Below are 20,348 nucleotides of genomic sequence, written 5' to 3'. Positions count from 1 at the left end.
ATTATTGTTCTGTTCTTATCCAAGCCAGACTTATCAAAAAGAAAGGAGAAAGGACCCAAATAAAACGTCACAGATGATGGGTGCCTGGGTGGTTCAGTTGTTAAGCATCTGCCTTTGGCTCAGGTCATGATCCCAGGGTCCTGGGATTGAGACCTGCATCGGGCTCCTTGCTCAGCAGGGAGCCTGCTTCTCCCTCTCCCAATCCCCCTGTTTGTGTTCCTTCTCTTGCTGTGTCTCTCTCTGTCAAATAAATATATAAAGCCTTTTAAAAATAAAATCACAAATGAGAGAGGAGAAATAACAACCAACACCACAGAAATACAAACAATTATAAGCGAATATTATGAAAAACTATATGCCAACAAATCGGACAACCTAGAAGGAATTAATAAATTCCAGGAAACACATAAATTACCAAAACTGAAACAGGAGGAAATAGAAAAACTTGAACTGATTGATAACGAGTAAAGAAGTTGAATCAATAATCAAAAAAATTCCAACAAATAAAAGTCCAGGGCCAGCTGGCTTCACAGGTGAATTCTACCAAACATTTAAGGAAAAGTTAATACCCATTCTTCTCCAACTATTCCAGAAAATAAAAAAGGAAGGAAAGCTTCTAAATTCATTCTACAAGGCCAGCATTACCCTGATACTCTAACCAGATTAAGACTCCTCTAAAAAAGACCACTATAAGCCAATATCCCTGATGAATGTGGATGCAAAAATTCTCAATAAAACACTAGCAAACGACATTCAATAGTACATTTTTAAAAATCACCACGATCAAGTGGGATTATTCCTGGGTTGCGAGGGTGGTTCAATATTCTCAAATTAATCGATGTGATATATGTCAATAATAAGAGAAAGGATAAGAACCATATGATCATTTCAGTAGATGCAGAAAAAGCATCTGACAAAGTACAATACCTATTCATGATAAAAACCCTCCACAAAGTAGGTTTGGAGGGAACATACCTCAATATAATAAAGGCATATACAAAAGAACCCACAGCTAACATCATCCCTTATGGAGAAAACCTGAGAGGCTTTCAGGAACCTGAGAAAGATGTCCACTCTCACCACTTTTATTCAACATACTGCTGAAAGTCCTAGCCTCAGCAATCAGACAACAAAAAGAAATAAAAGGCACTCACATTAGTAAAGAAAAAATAAAATTTCCACTATTTGCAGAGGACACAATACTATGTACAAAAAACCTGAAAGACTCCAAAAAAACTGCTGGAACAGTTCAGCAAATTGAGTTGAAATAAAATATCAGCCCAATAAAATTGAGTTGAAATAAAATAAAGTTGCAGGATATACACCAATTAAGCAGCAGAAAGAGAAATTAAGGAATCAACCCCACTTACAATTGCACCAGAAACAGTAAGATACCTAGGGATAAACAAACCCAAGAGGTGTAAGAGCTGTACTCTGAAAACTGATGAAAGTAATTGAAGATGACACAAAGAAATGACACACAAGACATTTCATGCTCATAAATTAGAAGAACAAATATTGCTAAAATGTCTGTCCTATCCAAAGTAATCTACATATGTAATGCAGTCCCTATTTAAATACCAACAGCATTTTTCACAGAATTAGAACAAACAATCCTAAAATTTGTAGACCCCAAAATAAAGACCCCAAATAACCAAAGCAACCTTGAAAAAGGAAAACAAAGCTGGGGGCATCACAATTCCAGACTTCAAGTCATATTACAAAACAAGTTGTAGTGATCAAACAGTATGATACTGGCACAAAAACAGACCCATAGATCCATGGAACAGAATAGAAAACCCAGAAATGAACCCACAACTATACGGTCAGTTTATCTTTGACACAACAGGAAGGAATATCCAATGGGAAAAAGGCTCTTCAACAAGTGGTGTTGGGAAAACTGGATGGCAACATGCTAAAAGTGAAGATGGACCACTTTTTTATACCATACACAAATGGATTAAAGACCTATGTGTGGGGCATGAGACCATAAAAGTCCTAGAGGCGGTAACCTCTTTGACATCAATCATAGCAGTTTCTTTCTAGATGTGTCTCCTGAGGCAAGGGAAACAAGAGCAAAAAGAAATTGTTGGGACTTCATCCAAATAAAAAGCTTCTGCCAAGTGAAGAAAACATTTAATGAAATTAAAACTCAACACTCCAAAAATGAATAATCCAATAAAAAAAGTAGGCAGAAGGGGCGCCTGGGTGGCTCAGTGGGTTAAGCAGCTGCCTTTGGCTCAGGTCATGATCCCAGCCTCCTGGGATCGAGTCTTACATTGGGCTCCTTGCTCAGCAGGGAGCCTGCTTCTCCCTCTGCCTCTGCCTGCCACTCTATCTGCCTGTGCTCACTCTCCCTGTCAAATAAATAAACAAAATCTTTAAAAAAAAAAAAAAAAGACTGCCTTTGGCTCAAGCCATGATCTCAGGGTCTTGGGATTGAGCCCCAAGTCGAGCTCTCTGCTCAGCGGGGAACCTGCTTCTCCTTCTCCCTCTGACTGCCTCTCTGCCTGCTTGTGATCTCTCTCTCTCTCTCTCTCTCTCTCTTTCTCTCCCTCTCTCTATCTCCGTGTCAAATAAATAAATAAAATCTTTTTTAAAAAAAGTAAAAAGTCATATGTCAAATTTATCCAAGAAAACAAAAACAAAAATTAATTCTTGGATTGGGCTTGTCACATGTCATAGGCCATAAACATTAATAGCCAAGTTACGGCCCAGTTCAAGTCCACAAACTCTCAAGGGCAATTTTTTCCTGGCTCTTTCCAGGGCCCGGATGGAGACAGACAAACTTCCTCACAGCCAGGCAAGTTTTTTCCCCAGATTACTCATTACTTCTTCACAGAACATGTCACATTTTGTGTCCCAGCCTTAAGCTTCGGCTTCTGTCCCCCAGTGTGTGACCCATGAAACAGAGACTCTGGGCCACTAGGAATTGGTAGATGTTCCTCGGGTCACCAACCTGTTCACTCTTGTTTACCAATCTGGATTCATAATTTCTAATCATTTTCCACCTTTGAGAAGTTTTCTTACTTTCTTAGTACTTCAACTATGTATTTTGTTGTTGTTGTCTTTAATGTTTTATCTCACATTTGTAGATGTTTCGTGCCAAAAGTGTTTTTCAAGATATGACAGCAAGAACAGAAGTTTCAACTCTCTGTTAACCTTCAAAAATAAGGGAGAATTTACAATAAAACCTTCATTGTTTGACAAGCACTAGGTGTTCCAGAAACTATGGTATGTCAAGTCATATTTTCCCAATATCTAGGCTATTTCTCTGTTAATGAGTTGTCAAGGAACTTTGGGAAGAAGCATGGATTATTTCAGACATTACATATTCTAAGTGTTACTGCTTAAGTATATGAAATGTAAACTGAAGAAAAGAAAATGAGAAATTTTTACCACTAGAAACAACTACTTTGGCAATGCATTTGGTGGTGTCTTATAAAACTAAGCTATTCTACTACATGACAGTTACCAGATAGAAATGAAACCATATTTTCACACAAAGAGTTGTACAAGAATGTTCATAGCAGCATATTTATAATGACCAAAATCTGGAAACAACCCAGTGGCCAAAGGGACAAATGTGACATATTTGTATAAGGGACCATTTAGTGATAAATAGAAAGGAGCTACTGATATACTTCATAACATGGGTGAATCCCCAAAACATTATGCTAAAAAGCTAGACCAAAAATAGACACTGTATGATGAATCCATCCATATAAAAAATAAGAAGGGATAAAACAAAACTATGGTGACATAGGTCACAAAGTTGCCTTAGGGAGAGGAGGAGATTGACAGAAAAGAGCAAAGGGAATCTTCTGGGAGTAGGAAAATCAGTATTTTATATGGTGCTGTAATTACAGAGGTGTGGACAATTGTCAAAATTTATAAAATTGAACACTTAAGATCTTTGTATTTTATTGTAACTTGTGCCTTTAAAAAAAATTGCCAAACTAAACATAACACAGCCAATGGTTTCTGTGTATCTTTTATCATTATTGGATATTTTGTATCATAATTCAGCAATAAAAATAGATTAGCTGCCAAGAGAGAAAAAAGCCTATGGCTTAGGTGCCTAATTTACAGAGATATTGTTAACATACATTGTTTTCCTTTGGTCAAAGTCTCCTCTTTAGCAACTACCATAGACTCACAAAGTATCAATCTCAATAGCAAAAACAAATAATTTTATTTCTATTTGGGGTTCAGTAATTGAAGGGAAAGGGTAAAAGTATATCATGTTGCAAATGAATGATATATCCATGATGTTAACCAGATAAGGAATAGGGGAGTCTGGACAGGATATGGATTTATTCACAGAACATGTGGCAAAGACCATTTTTTTTTTAAGATTTTGTTTATTTACTTTGGGGGGGGGAACTAGAGAGAGTGAGAGAGAGAGAGAGCACGAGTAGGGGAGCGGCAGAGAGATAAGCAGTCTCCCCACTGAGCAAGGATCTAGAGGCAGGGCTCAATCCCAGGACCCTAAAAATTCTCGGTGTGCAGTAGAAGTTTGTTTCAAAAATATAAGGTGGGGATGACAATGCCTGGTCAGCCTAAATCAGAAGACGGTTATAAGGGTCAGCTAAGAAGTGCTTCCTTTCAGAGTGTTTCCTTTTTGTTTCCTGTAGAATATGACTCAGAAAATTCCCTCAATCAACAAATACTCAGTGAGTGCCTCCTAATGTGACAACTTCTGTTTTAAGCGCTTAAAACATGACCAACATAAACAAAAACCTCATTTTCATCGTGCTTACATTCTACTTGGAGAAATTGGACAACAAAAAGTACACACAATAAATAAGCAAGTTATATAGGGTATAAGTACTATGGAAAAAAGAAGTATATATGGAAAAAGAGAAGTATAGAGGGGTAAGATATATTACCACATTACTGTTTTAAAGAAAGTTGTTTTTTCTATAAAAACAGAAAAGATATACAGAGAGAGCATTTATCTACCAATGCAGTGAGACAAGCTGGTAGAAAGCATCTCAAGCTAGGGTGGGTATAGAACCTAATAGAGAAGAGAAGAAAACCAGTTCAGCCAAAACAGTGGAAAATAGTATCCTCAGCAGTATCTTTTTTTTTTTTTTTTTTTTTTTGCCAGCACCTAATGTATGAACTATACATGTAAACAGGCTGTGTTGATTAGTAGCCATTTTCATGTTACAAAGATTCAGAAAATCCCATAAAAAATAAAATGTTACAACGAAGTAAATCTATCCATCTAGTTTTATTCCTTTTCTGAATATTTTCTGGAAAGTCTCTCTTGAGAATGATGCTTCACCATGAAGAGGTTGACATATTTAATGTGTCAAAATGAGTGATAAGTCAAAGCACTTGGTATAGTACCTCATATATGTGTAAGTGTTCATTATGTTTTAAAAAAAATTTTTAGGAGCACCTGGGTGGCCCAGTCGGTTAAGCACCTGACTCTTGATTTTGGCTCAGGTCAGGATCTCGGGGTCATGATATCGAGCCCTGCAGCAGGCTCCACATTCGGCACGGAGTCTACTTAAGATTCTTTCTCTCTCTGCCTGTATGTGTGCGTGCTCTCTCTCTCCCCACCGCCAAATAAATAAATAAATAAATAAATCTCTTTAAAAAAATTTAATACCTGGGGTACCTGGGTGGCTCAGTGGGTTAAGCCTCTGCCTTCAGCTCAGGTCATGGTCTCGGGATCCTGGGATCGAGGCCCGAATCGGGTTTTCTGCTATGCAGGGAGCCTGCTTCCCCCCTCTCTCTACCTGCATCTCTGCCTACTTGTGATCTCTGTCTGTCAAATGAATAAATAAAATCTTAAAAAAAAAAATTTAATACCCATTAGTCTCTTTCTCAGACCTTATTGGGGATTACTGATTGACTTGCTTTTTCTTTTTTTTTTTCTTTTCTCAATTGGAATCATTTTTAGTATTTAAATATAAAAAGTGAGCACTTAACTTTTTTCTTTTTAAGACAGACACACAGGTCTCTCATAGCCAAAATGAGCAGCGGGAATAAGCTCCTCTTCTGTCCTCCACAGTCCCCATCCTATGGTTGAAACCGCTGCCCGGCCCTCCCTCCTTTCTGGCATAGAAATTCACAGCGGCTGCTTTACACCCCAGCTGCAACGCATTACTATTTCATATTGTGGGCATGTCCCTTCTCCCCATCAGGTTTAGATAGATAATATGCCAAAGTTAAAAAAAAAAAATCCAAATAATTAGTTCCAACACTACTGAATTTTCAAACTTGTCCCACTAAGCCCAGTCATAGAGCAGTTGCCGTCTAGATCTTTCCAGGAAGTGAAGGGAGAGCCCCTGTGTTCCTCCTGAGAGCCCTGGGTTAGACCCTAGAAGTATCTGCTGCTGTCGCAGTTCTTGCTGCTGTTGCCCTTGTACAAGGCTTCTCAGTCTCAAAGACAGAAGAACCAGGAGGTGAAGGAAGTGGTCCCATTCCACATGGCTGCCCTGGAAAACCTGCACATTTTCTGAGCCACAAAGAGGGAGAGATCCAAAGTGGCTCCAGCTGTGGATGGGACCCTCTCTGGGAACATCTCTGTCAGCCCCCACAGTCTCTCGGACAGGGTCTCGTCTAGTTCCTAGTCCTCCTCCTCCAGCTCCTCCTCAGTCTTCTCAGAATGGCCTTTTGGAAGCCATAAATACTAACCCAGGGACAGGGGCACCCCAGGGCCACCAGCAGAGGCGGCCATCACTGATGGACTTTCTAATGAGCCAGTCAATAAGAGGGAAATAACGTGCCATTTTTAAGAAGGAAGATAACCCTTTCAGGCAAATGGATTGCAGCGATCCTTGATAAAACTGTTCTTTATCATACAGACGTAAGTTAAGGTGTACAGAGCTTAGTATACTTCAGGGTTTATCCTATAGTCCATAAGTCAAGTTCCTTTATCCATTGTTTTCTTGAAGTTCACTGCCCCTCATACTACCATTTCCCTCAGAAAGTGTGCAATGCAAGGGGGAAATGAAAGCTGGTAAACACAGTTTATGTTAGTTTGGGTCTTAAATGTAAGTGAGGAAGTCGAACAGCTAGATAAAATTAGGTTTCAGGTGTGTTTATGGCTGCTACCCCTGTCTCGCATTGCCACGGACAGTCAGTAAGACACTTGTATAACTCACTACAGTTTCTGGTTTCAAGATTGTCTGAGATATTGAGATGAGTACGTTTTATCTGAAAATTAGTAATAATCGCTTCTCTTAGAAAGTGCTTCTGCAAGCAGGTTAAGGAGGAATATTAGCTGATGCCTAGAATTCTGACAGTGATTCCTCTTTGCAACAAAAAAGGGAAGAAACATCCTCCCCAGACAGGCCTGGAAGCAACTTTATGTCCCCATCACACCTCTTCTACATTGCTGTTTTAGTAATGATTTTAATTATTTACCAGCCAGGCATCCCCTTGACTGAAAACTTGAAGGAAGAATTGCCTTTCGTTTTTTGTAGCCCCGGGTTCCTGGCTATTCATTCCCATTTCAGTACACCTGCCGAAGCGAGCACAGGTAAACGTTACTTGTAAGTATAAATAAATAAATAAATAATCCGTGAGAGCCCCCTTTTTTAAAAAAAATTATTTATTTATTTGACACACAGAGAGAGACAGCAAGAGAGGGAACGTAAGCAGGCGAAGTGGGAGAGAGAGAAGCAGGCTTCCCTCTGAGCAGGGAGCCCGATGTGGGGCTCGATCCCAGGACCCTAGGATCATGACCTGAGCCAAAGGCAGATGCTTAACCACTGAGCCACCCAGGCACCCCCAGATTTCTATCTGTTAACCAGATCTTGCTCTCTTAACACTGCAAGTCCAAGAAAAGTTTGGTGAGGTCTTTTGTTTGGGGTCAATCCAGGCTCCCTTAATTGCAAGGAGCTCTGAATCAAAATATATCCATTCCTTTTTCTAGCTCCATTATCTACATGCAACATAAGTATATCAATTCATGACACCAACTATTGGCTCTCAGTATAAGCTGCCTTTCAAGTAAACTGAAAGTATTAAAATAGTTTCTCTTGCCGGTACATGTGCTCAATGCAAACTCATTAAAAGTCCAAAACACTGCTGAAGAAGTTCCTCTTCCTCAGTAAAGTTAGACTAGAGATATTATACTGTGTAATTATGATAATTGAATATTCTGAGTAATGATTATTCAGAGACTCGGATACATTCTTGATGAAAAAGGATCAAACACGGTTCTCTATTTTTAACTTGGGCCTTCAGAGGGTTTATTATTTTGAAATCAAATCTATTAAACTTCGTGAATACATTATTCCTCATTAAGATTCCTTCTGAATTCATTTGATGTCTGAACGACGTGGTATCAGTGAATAATTTATAAGTAAAAATCATTTTACAATATTTATCTTATAAATTGAAGTGAATAGAATATAAGAAAAAATGGGGAAAAAACCCCACAAGTAACTGATGGGGGGAGTAAAACTATACAGGAGAGTCTCAAGGTTAATTTTAGCACTTCCTGAACACTCGTAGCTTATCATCTAAATAAATTACAAGGTATTTTATGAAATATGTTAGTTGACAAGTCGTCAAGTTTCATGAGGCAACTGTAATTGTGATAAAAAAATTACTGAAAAAAGAGAAGCAATTATGTGACCTTAGTCAAGTCTATATTAGACTATACAAAATGAGGCTATATGAACTTGTTCCCGGTGACCCACAAGCCATTAAAAAATATAAAGTAGTATTATTGCACTATTGCATGTGTAAAATATTTTGCCCAGTAATCAACCTTTCCTTAATGGTAGCTCTGTGCAAAATTCCTCCTACCACAAAATGACATTGGGATTAAGATGATGGTTTTTTTCAAACATTTTTGTTTGTTGGCCCCAGGGAGGGTTCCTTTGAAACAAAATTCCCAAATAAATCCATCCCCCTCAAAGAGTCCAAGAAAATACCTATGCTGTTCTAGGGCCAGGAAAAGACAAATGGCTATTTTTAGTCTGAGGAGACAATATAGGGAGTATTGAGAGCTGATGTAATCATCTTGAAAGTAAGAAGATGAAATCATTGATGGCTGATTACCGTCAAGGCATCTGCTCAAAAAAGAAAAACTTTTAACATGCTCTGGCGTTCACCAGTTCTCATAAAACACTAACCAATAGTTAGCAGTTTAAGAAATCTTTTTTAGGCTGATTACTTAGTTTTCATTAGCTGAACCTAGTTTTTTGGAGGTCAAGGTCGATCTTTATGGCCTACGTTAGATTAACTATTAAATGAGCTTACTCCCCACCACAAAAAGCTTAAAAATCGAAATATGTTATCTCCATTCCAATTCTAACTCTTCTCTTTCTATTTTCACTATGTGGAATCAAGAATTAAAACTACATGTTACGGTTGTTTCACCTAAGCAACATAACTCCAGAAAACCAAGAAAAATGTGAAAAATTCAATTTTTCACAAAATTGCACTTGGTGTTTATTTTAAAAATATTGTTATCTGGCCACTTAGCGTCACGTATATGCAACAATAATCATCACAGCCAGCCATCAAATGGAAGCTTTTTGCTGATCTTGAACAAATTCATATACCTTTGATGATAGAAGACAGCAATTTCTTTTTTTCTCCTGATTAAATGCTAGGGAACATATTTACCACCGAAACAGTCACATTAATATATTTCCAAATCTCTTACTGACCTATATAAACAGCTGAAATTTACATTTATTTATTTCCTTATCCTAGGTTTCAACAAACATACACAAGCCCCTGAATTATCCACAGAGTTTATTTTGTTCCTTTTTACTCTAGTAACAAATCCACAAACACGCACACCTTTTGAAATTTGCACCCATCTCATTTTAATTCTATTTTGAATACTCTTATTTTTCAAAAGACAGCAGTGAGTTACTTGTGTGAAATGGCTGTGATGGATGGAAATCAAGCATTTTTAACATAATAAATATCACTTGCTTTATAAAAATCATTCCAGAAGCTAAAAGCATACTTAGAACTGTTTTGCAGGAAATAACTTCAAAGAGCAAAATCATGTGAGAAGATTAATGTAAACTTGATGTTTAAAATCTAGACTCCAGATATTAAAGACATCTCTTCATTTTTCATCTCATAATCATGTGCCACAATAATTTAGTGCTGGGAATAAGGTTACTGTGCTCTGTAAGAGTCAATTAACATTACAATCTCATTTGCGTAACTTTTTAGACGTAGACCTTCAGCCCATGCAGTATGTATCTAAAAAAAGACCTTTCCGATGACCATTAGCTATCATGATTTTTAAAAAATTAGAAAAAGAAAAAATAAATTATAATGATATACTCACCTTTCGGTGTCTTAAAATATTCGGGCAAAAGTAAAATGAACGCAATCACTATTGCCAAAAGTAATTTAAAGAGGGCTGTTTTTGTCATGTCTCTTCACATGACACGGTGTGTTCCTGTCCAGGACATGGGTGGCATGTCTCTTCCTGCTTTGGGTTTCATCTCTGCAGTACTTTAAGTTTATGCAATTTACTTCATACTCACTTCCTTTTGGGTAAGACTTGAAAAAAAAAAAAAGAGGGTTTGAACAGAGACGTCTTCATTTTGAGTCACTTTCTAATATGAAAACTACTAAGAAGTAAGACACTTTCAAACTATCTTCTAAACAAGAAATATTAAAAAAAAAAAAAATCTCAAGAAGCAAAGGGGTCTTGTCCTCATCCAGAATTGAAGCTATTTTCCTACGTTTACCAGTCTGTAGGAGTAAATATAAACCCACAATATACACGCCAAAAACAAACGATGAAGGTCAGTCATGTCCAGTTACTCATTTACTTGTTAAATGATTGTTGGCCCCTTTTAAATGCCAGGCTGAACTGGATTCTGGTGTTCAGGAAAAGAGTGTGTCCATTAGACTGTAAACAGTACAAATATAAAGATAAATGTAAGGATAAACCAAAATTTCAATTCTACTTTACTACCTTGTATAAAGCCGTGGAATGGGACTCATTATTATTATGCCTATAAACAGCGTGATCATTGTTCCCGAACCCACACTGTCCATTCCCGTTTCAAAAAATGATCTTTCATTATGATAATCCCAGTGAAGTAAACGACTTCGTCTTAGAATATAAATGAAGAGTAGGGGAAGTTCAGGGTGAAGAAAGAATATGTGCAAACAAATACTTTTATTCCATTGTTTTTGTTTTCTAGTTTTAAAAAAAAAAGGTAGGGAATATCTCCAATCATTTTCTACCTGGTCATTCCCTCTGGTACCTCCATCACCCCATCTGTTTGTTTCCATTCATCCTATCTGTTCCTACTGACCCAACCCTGGGCTTTATGAAACGATGGATGACTGGGGAGTAGGAGGCAGGGAACAAAAGTGCCGCTGTGCCTATGTTGTGAGTACAAATTAACTGTCTCGCCTTCGGATTGGGTGTGGGGATTTGATTGACAGATGGGAATTGTGGGTTAAGAGACCTTAGAAACTGAATCTAAGAACAGTCAAAATGGAACTAGAACTTCAAACATTAGGCTTATTTTATGAACAGCATCAAGGATCATTCCAAGGAAGGGAGGAATTGATGAGAGTCATTGCCTGCACAGGTATTGGACTGAGACATGTCATGTCATATGTCCAGCAGGGTCTTCAGTAAAGATGCTGGTGGAAAGGGGTAAGAGACCCTGTCTTTTAATTCTTTCCTATCTTGTTGGTGTCACTAAGTGACAGTGGACTTCCTACTCCCCCCTTGACCCTGTTTTGATTCCCTGATTTTTATTTACAAATACAAACATTCCAATCATAATTTTACTAATGGAGAAGAAATTGATCAAGAAAAGATTAGCTTGATGTTCCACCACTCATTTAGTTTAATTCCTTGATCAATTTTCTTTAAAAGGGCAGCTAGGGATGTCCGGGTGGCTCAGTGGGTTAAGCCTCTGCCTTTGGCTCAGGTCATAATCTCAGGGTCCTGGGATCGAGCCCTGCATAAGGCTCTCTGCTCAGCATGGAGCCTGCCTCTGCTCCTCTTTCTGCCTGCTTGTGATCTCTCTCTCTGTGTCAAATAAATAAATAAAATATTTTAAAAAAAAACAAAAATAAAAAGGTAGCTAAACCACTTTTTAATTTTTCCGCTTTAATTTGATTTCACTGAAATTAGTTTTGTGAGTATCTGTCCTTTTTTATGAACAACAATGCTTTGGTTCATTGATTAATTCTCTTGTTCATCTCAGATTTTATGGGTTTGTGAGTTTTCTTTGTGGTAGTGTTCTTGCAGACCTCCTTCTTCCTTCCTCACCCCTCCCCCATAACATGGCGTCAGACAGGTGGTTTTATTCTTGAGCACCTGGAAGACAAACTTCCCTAGTAAGCTCCGTGGGCTTCTCTGGAGCTGTGCAAATGGTGGATGTCAAGAGACCAACCAGGGCAGTGCCTCACTGCTCTGAGGATGTGGGGGAGTCAGGATCTCATATCTGGCCTATAATCCACTTGCTGGACACCAGTGTGTCATGTCTGATCGAGCAAATTATGAGAAATATGATACACCCTGAGATATTTCAGGAATATTCTCCCCTTCCATCGGTGTTCTCCTTCCTTTTGTTCTTCTTTTAATTGTACCATCCCCTTTCAATCAACTGAACATGAAAACTCTGCAGAATAACTTATTTCTAAAGACTTCAGTAGATTTTTAATGGTCCTTAGATAATTCATTTAATGGTACTCCAATTGTGTCCTTTAAAAATATTTGTTTATGTAGCACTACAATGTGAATATTCATTTATATAAATCTTTGTGTGAGTCTGATTTATGGCATAGAATTACAAAGACAAACAGTACAAAGGTTTTTGGAGTTCTTAATTCATATAAACAACTATCTCCCAGAAGAAGTGAGTCAATATAGACTCAACCAAGAGTGTATGAGAATGCCCATGTCACAAATGTCAACATTGGCCATTTTATTCTCTCAACTTTTGTCCATTTGAAAAGGAAGGGAAAGCACTTGTTTTAATACTCATTTCTCTGATTGCTGGCAAGTCTAAACATTTTTCATATTTGCTGGCAATTTGAATTTCTTATAAATTGGCTGTTCATGTCTCTTACTGGAATATTTGTATCCTTGTTGTTGCTTTATAGGCCTTTTTCTCTACTGGGAATATGTATCCCTTGCCACATATGTTGCAAACAATTCCCTCAGGTTGTCATATTCCATTTCTTTTTGTATAGGGTGGGTTTTTTTCTCCTTAACTATTTGTGACAGAATATAAAATATGGTAGATTATGGACTTAAAAGGTTTATGTTAAGAAACACAATTCTTCCTCATTGTATTTGTAATATTAAATATAAATATAATATTTACAATAATATAATTATAATATCAAACACAATTCTTCCTCATTGTAGTCATAATAATTTATATCTCACCAAGGAGTTTACTTTTTTTTAAAATTAAGATTTTATTTATCTATTTGACAGAGAGAGAGAGCCAGAGAGAGAGGGAACAGAAGTGGGGGAGTGGGAGAGGGAGAAGCAGGCTTCCTGCTGATCAGGGAGGCAGATGCAGGGCTCTATCCCTGGGATCATGGTCTGAGCCGAAGGCAGACACTTAACAGATTGAAACCGCCCAGGTGCCCCCAAGCAGTTTACTCTTAAATACAAAATTTACTTGCAGCCTGATTTTGGCTGCCTGCAATGCATAATAACAAACTAAGAAGCCTGGTCATCTTTTTAACAATGGAAACATCTGACCTTCTAATAAATTGTTAGAGAGTTAATACTAATGGTAAAGGACCACAGCTCCATAGTTTTGTTTTATAATTTCCAAAGCTTCTTCATAGATATTAGATTATAAAGGGAGAATCTAAGAACATGAGTACAAATCTGCTATTACCCGTGCATTGTGGACTTCTCTCTCCTACCTCAATGAAGAAGTAAGAAATTAATACAACTAAAACACAAAAGGGTGTTATTACATTAGTGTTTAACTTCCCTAAGTCTTATACTTCATATCATAGACTCAGGCTCTCAAAGTACTTTAATGTGATCATACCTCTAATGAAGGCGAAAACCCTAATAATAATTGTACCTTGTGTGCTAGATACAGTTTTTTAACAATTTATTTATTTATTTGAGAGAGAGAGAGCAAGGGAGGGAGGAAATGAATCTCACAATCCTGAGATCACGACCTGAGCAGAAACCAAGAGTCAGACACTTAACCAACTGTGTCACCGGGGCGCCCCTACACCCAAATTTTTAAAATGACAGAATTCTTTATTTCCAGGAGCTTCTTTCTTTACCCAAGGAAGCAAGAACAACATACTTTAAAAAAATAATAAATAACAGCCTTAAAAAGGATAATTCAGATTAACTTCTATGTAGTCATCTACTATTATGTGAAATACATATTTATATGTACTTTATGTAAGCAATACATTTTTTATTTCTTTTCTCATTGAAATTACCCTTAATCCTTTCACAATATTGTGTAGAGAGATCTTTTGGAGTCAACAAAAACAATAGCCATGATCAATGACGTTTATTGGACATTTATTATATGTTCCTGCACAGTACTGAATGTCGTATATGGATTCTTTTATGCACTCCCCCAGCAAATCCCTGAGGGAGTTACTACTGTTATTCTGATTGTACAAGCAAAGACTATTAGGTATTGAAAAGTCAAGAAAGTGGACACCTGGGTGGCTCAGTTGGTTAAGCATCTGCTTTTGGCTCGGGTCATGATCCTGGAGTCTTTGGATCGAGTCCCACATTGGGCTCCCTGCATATTAAAAAAAAAAAGAAGAAGAAAAGAAAGAAAGAAAAGAAAAGTCAAGAAAGTGCTCTAAATCACATTGTTAGCACAAAGTAAAGCTCTGGCTTCAAACCCAGAAAGTATCCCTGCAGACTTAATGCTTTCAACCCCTGTGCTATCCCCCCACCCTCAGACTGTGTGAGAACACTTGTCAGGAATTGTCACTTACAAAACAATAATGATAATAACAAAAACAAACACAGCCCTTACCATGTGCCCCGATTTCTCACGGGGAGCACTACCGATATTCTGGGCTGGATAAGTCTGTTTGTAGGGGGGCTGTCCTGTTCTTTGTTGGGCACTTACCAGCAGATGCCAGTAGCAACTCCCTAGCCCAGTTTTGACAACAACAACAACAAAATATCTCCAGACCTTACCAAGTGTTTCCATGGGGACCAATTAGCTTCCACCTGAGAACCATGGCGCCTAACGCTACACTTCCATCAAGTCGTTTCATCCCCCTGACAACCCTATGAAATCATTATTTCCGTTTTACTCACTTCAGATGAGCTCTATTCCAGGTAATCTCATCACCCAGAAAGTGCATTTAAAAGACAATTCATAATCGGGATCAGCCAAATGACTTCCGGTTGTGTTGCTTGCGGATAAACTACTTTGGCAACACAGGGACGCTGGGATTAACACATTTTGTGGGAGGAGATAATCTCTTATTAATGAGGTCGGCCTCCGTCTGGAGAGGGTTTTGGGAAGTTCCAACGTCCTCGTGCATTTTGCGGTTCATTTTACAAATATTTACCGAACGTCTCCACGATGTCAGGCAGCGTCCTGAGCCCTGGAGATGAAGCAGCAAATGAAGACAAGGTCTTTGAACTCACATTCTGGTGGGAGTGTACATCCCAGTGACAGACAATAATCAAATAATGACAACAGTTTATTTTCAGATAATGTTAACTGTTCTGGGGAAACAAAAAAAAAGGCAAAATATAATGTGCCGACAGAGAGTCCGGCAGGGCATATACTGCTTTAAATAAGAATGTGAAAGGTCTTTTACGATCCATTTATATAACACGAGGGAAAAGGCCAAACCACAGGGACAGAAAATACACCAGTGGTTGCCACAAGAGGCTGCAGGTGGAGAGAAATTTGACTACGAAGGTGCCTGAGAGAATTTCTAGGTGATGGAAATGTTCTATATATGGATTAGAGCTTGACGCGGGTGGTTTACAACTGTATGCATTAGTCAAAGCTCTAGAACTGTACGGTCCCAGGTGTGGATTTTGCTGTATGTAAATTATAACCCAATAAATACTTTCTCTCTCTTTCTCTCTTGATGGGAGTAAAGATGGACTGCCCCAAAATATGCCACTTTGGTATATTGATTATTTTCAATTAAAATTACTTAAGGGCAGGAAGGACACTCTGACCCTCCTTTGCCCCACCAAAGGCACGAAATAAATTCCCCACATGAAGGATACAATCTTTGCACCTAGAGTGGTAGAAGGCATCGTTATTGCCAGAGATGGGGAACACAGGGCCAAGAAGGCTGTAATAAACAAACCTTGTTATTTATTTATTAATTTGCTACCCCATACCCAAACTCCTTGTCCAATCTTCACAAATAATTGTTTCTTTGTCTAAAAGATATCAAAGCTGCCAGCTTTGGTTTCTTCTCTGAGCCTCATACTTCTATGAACTCCAGTATGTATGAAATTTAATTTGTTTGTCTCCCGTTCATCTGTCTTGTGTCAATTTAAATATTAGGCCAGCCAAAGATCCAGAAGGGAGGAAAGGAATTGTTTTCCTCCCCTCCAGTCCACACAGGTTTTTTTTTTTCTGTTTTAGAATCAGAGATCATTGAGGAGCCAGGGCCAGAGCTGGAAATTCAGACAAAGCCTTGGTTCAGTCCGGAGAACACCCCAGGCCTGTCTCTGCTTGCTTTCAGTGGCTACATTGAGGTTGTTGAGGGTATGAGGGTACCCAGGGCATGAGGGTACCCATGAGGTCACCCCTTCAGCAGCCAGGTTGGCCAGGCCACCCTAGGAAGTGTAGCCAGAACCTCAGAGAAGCAGAAAAGGGGCTCAGCATTGCTCAGACTACGGGCTACGGTTTATGGTGCTGCCTTCTCTTTGTTCTCCTTCCCTCTGGCGAGCATCTGGTTTGAGCTGCCACCACTGGGTTCAGAGCCTACCTAAGGCCTCCACAGGCAGGCCTCCCCAGAGATGTCCGGCCTTCAGCACCCGACCCATTCATGGTTGCTTTGCCTCCACTGTCCCCACCACCAGTCACCCGTGCCCAGAAAAACAGAGTCTGTGTTCACTAACAAAACCCACCACACGGAGATACCAGTCTATGTGAGACAGAACCTGGTGGGGCCACTTTCCTTCAAAGGAATATGAGGCAGGTTTGTGTGCCCAGCCAGTATATCCAGAAAGGGGAAGCAAGAAGGGAAAACCAGGGACATCTGGGTGGCTCAGTCACTTAAGCCACTTACTCTTGGTTTTGGCTCAGGTTATGATCTCAGGGTCCTGATCTCAGGTCCTGAGAGGGAGCTCCATGGCAGGCACTGCTTGAGGCTCTCTCCCTCTCCCTCTGCAGCAGTCCCCCCATATGTGCTCTCTCTCTCTCTCGATTAAATAAATAAATCTTAAAAAAAAAAAAAAGAAGAAGGAGGAGGAGGAGGAGGAGGAAGAGAAGAAGAAGATGAGAATGAAACCAGCCTGGAATGGATTCCTAGAACTGAGCAGGAAGAGGAGGGAGAGGAGAAGGGGGAATGGGAGGGCAGGTAGAAGAGAGGGGCAAGAGGGAAGGAGAAGAAAATGAGGATGAAACCAGCCTGGAATTGATCCCTAGAACTGCTGCAGTATTTCAGTCTTTGGGAACAAAGTTTCTGGCCAGTCCTTTGACATTGAATGCACTCCTTGTTAATTACAAGTATAAAGAGACAGAAAAGCGCAAATCGAAACATTCTTCACAACGCTAAAATACAACAATCTTTGATTCTCCAGGAAATAGAGTAAAATCAATTGTTCAGAGTCTGAAAGTATCAGGTCCAATAGGTCCAGTCGGAGGGAAAAAGAGCTGATTGTAACAAGAGGGCATTTCAATGTCAAATTATGAATGCATGTCATTTTCTTCCCCTCCATCCACCAAGAAAATCAAGAAATAGGGGCACCTGGGTGGCTCAGTGGGTTAAAGCCTCTGCCTTCGGCTCCGGTCATGATCCCAGGGTTCTGGGATCGAGCCCCGCATCGGGCTCTCTGCTCAGCAGGGAGCCTGCTTCCTCCTCTCTCTCTCTCCCTGCCTTTCTGCCTACTTGTGATCTCTGCCTGTCAAATAAATAAATAAAATTAAAAAAAAAAAAAAGAAAATCAAGAGATAGTATTACTTAGATTCAGAAGGGCCCTCTTGTTACAGCCAGTTCTTTTTATCTCGGGCTGGACTTATTAGACCTAATACTCATAGAGCAATTACTATGACTCTGTTTTGTGAAGAAGAGTCAAGGTTGTTTTATTGTAGCATCATGAAGAATATCTCGATTATGTTCTCTTTTTTTAATGGGGACTCTGTATGCAATGTTATTTCTTGATTTTCTTAGGAGAGTAGAATGAAATGCTTATTTTCTCCCCTCTTTGTGCTGCTTGGGCCGCGGAGTGTCTTCTGATGTGCGTAGCGCATCCCACCATCTTTTCACCCACTCTTTCCAGTCTCGGGTCAGCTGCTTGTTACTCAGCCAGGATCTCTCCCCGAGAATTCTGTGCTAAGTATAGTCACTGAATATAGAATGTAAGTGTGAACACAGAGGCATGTGTGCTTTTAAAAAGATGAACAAAATGGAGGAGGAAGGGGAAGCATAATGACTGATAAGGACTTTTCGGTTTACTTATCTGTCTGATTCATCTTGGTTTGTTCTTGCCCCTGTAACAAGCAACACAGTATCTCCTATGCTGTGGGCCTCTCCATCGCAGCTGGTGAGTATTGCTGAATATATATTCCATAAGTATGCCATCAGCACAGTGACAAACCTTGTCTAGTGGTTATGAACTTGTGCTCCAAGAACATTACAATGGAAGCCAGATTGAGTGCTTCCTGTCTGTTGGTGAATCAGGAAGTCCTATATCAAATATGAAGATACACCCTGGAACAGGTTTTTTAACTCATAAGAAATCGACATCCATTTGTAGCCTTGCAACTGTTATTTTTTTTAAGTAAAAGCAATAAAACTGTTATTTTCTAAAAGTAAAGTACATTGAAATGCTGAAATAATATTTTTAATGCAAAAAAATAAATATAAGTACTTTGTGTTCATTCCTTTTCCTTTGAAGTTTATGGAATCCTAAATTAAGGACCTTCTAAATTTTCATGAAACTGGTAGTCTAATGCTGTAAATTAGAGGAAAGTTCCTGCTTGTGTATGTTATAGTGATCAGAGGAAAAAATGGCCATCTCTAATAAATTGTTACTTTTCAAGGCTTCATAGGCAAGGAGTATTTTTTTCGTTCATTCATTCATTCATTCATCCACCCATCCATTTATCCATTCACTAGTAAGGAAGAAAAACAAGTTAGCCAATGTTCACAGTCCATCAAGAAACTGCTACCCAACCCACCAAGCGGCATTAACATCTCTTGTCTTTGGCTGGAGATGGTCTTTAAGGTAGTGGCTTGGGCGATGTGGGGTAGTTACTCAGTTTTCCTGGGTATTTCCCATGCATACAGGAGGTATACATATTAGTTTGTTATTCTCCTACTAATCTTTTATTAAAGGGAGTGTCTCAGCCAAGAACCTTAGAAGGGTAGAGGGAAAATTATTTTCCTCCCCTGCAGTATTATGTGAATACAGAGGAGGAACACATTCAACCTGGCGAGATGAGGATAAAGATTGCTAGAGGTGGTGACCCTTAAGCTGAGTCTTGAAGGACCTAAACAAGTAGGGATTGGAAAGGTAGGACAGTCCAGATGGAAGGAACATATTTAAAAATAATAATTGTGAAAGAAACAACACATACCGGACACAGCCATGGGCACAGGCCTGGGGAGACAGAAAAGAGTTAGATTATGAGGGATCTTACAACCATGCTAAGACGTTTGACCTTTACCTTGAAGACAATGAAGAGTCACCAAGGTGTGTTAAGCGGGGTCCTGGTGAATGAATAGAACCAGGTTTGTGATTTTTACAAAGGTCGAGGGGACTGGCAGGAAGTGTTCAAAGTTGTTTTACAAAAACCTTTTTTCCAGTCAGAGAATGTGGCCTGATTAATTGTAGGAGGGCTACTTACGTATGGGTGGATGGAAATATGTGCATGAAAGAATGCACATTCCTTCCCCTTGTGCCCAGCACCAGAGCCATTCTGGGGAATGATGGGCGTGGCCTGACAGTAGGCTGGTATGACCTTTGCCACCTGAGGAAGGAGCTCATATATAATGTCAGCCCCCAAGTCTTGTGAATGGACTGGGACCATGCTGTATCCCTGGGAACCACAGGTAGGAATTGAACAGTACAAATGAGGCTTTTAGCCTTGGCTCTGACTGAGACAGGCTTGATGGCCCCCACCGGAAAGATAGAAAAGTTACCTAACATGTGGAGAAAGAAAGGGAGCCAAGAGGGGAGGAAACTGGGGAGAATGCCTGCAAAT

The 20,348-nt window shown here is 39.2% G+C and overlaps 1 protein-coding gene across 2 annotated transcripts in view; it reads right to left on the bottom strand.

The window, feature by feature from the left end:
- TMEM156 (transmembrane protein 156) overlaps positions 1 to 10,517 on the bottom strand; it is a 47,544-nt gene extending 37,027 nt beyond the window's left edge. For both annotated transcript variants that reach the window (XM_032853306.1, XM_032853313.1), the window contains exon 1: positions 10,289 to 10,517. In XM_032853306.1, coding sequence (XP_032709197.1) covers positions 10,289 to 10,376 — 88 coding nt within the window. In that variant the 5' untranslated portion in view covers positions 10,377 to 10,517. The remainder of the gene's footprint in view (positions 1 to 10,288) is intronic.
- Between the last annotated feature and the right edge of the window lie 9,831 nt (positions 10,518 to 20,348).

This window comes from Lontra canadensis, unplaced genomic scaffold, assembly GCF_010015895.1.
Source record: "Lontra canadensis isolate GAN:19392208 unplaced genomic scaffold, GSC_riverotter_1.0 scaffold1, whole genome shotgun sequence".
Taxonomy (NCBI): Eukaryota; Metazoa; Chordata; class Mammalia; order Carnivora; family Mustelidae; genus Lontra; species Lontra canadensis.
The sequence above is the reverse complement of the archived record's forward strand: the minus strand, read 5'-3'. Positions and strand labels throughout refer to the sequence as shown.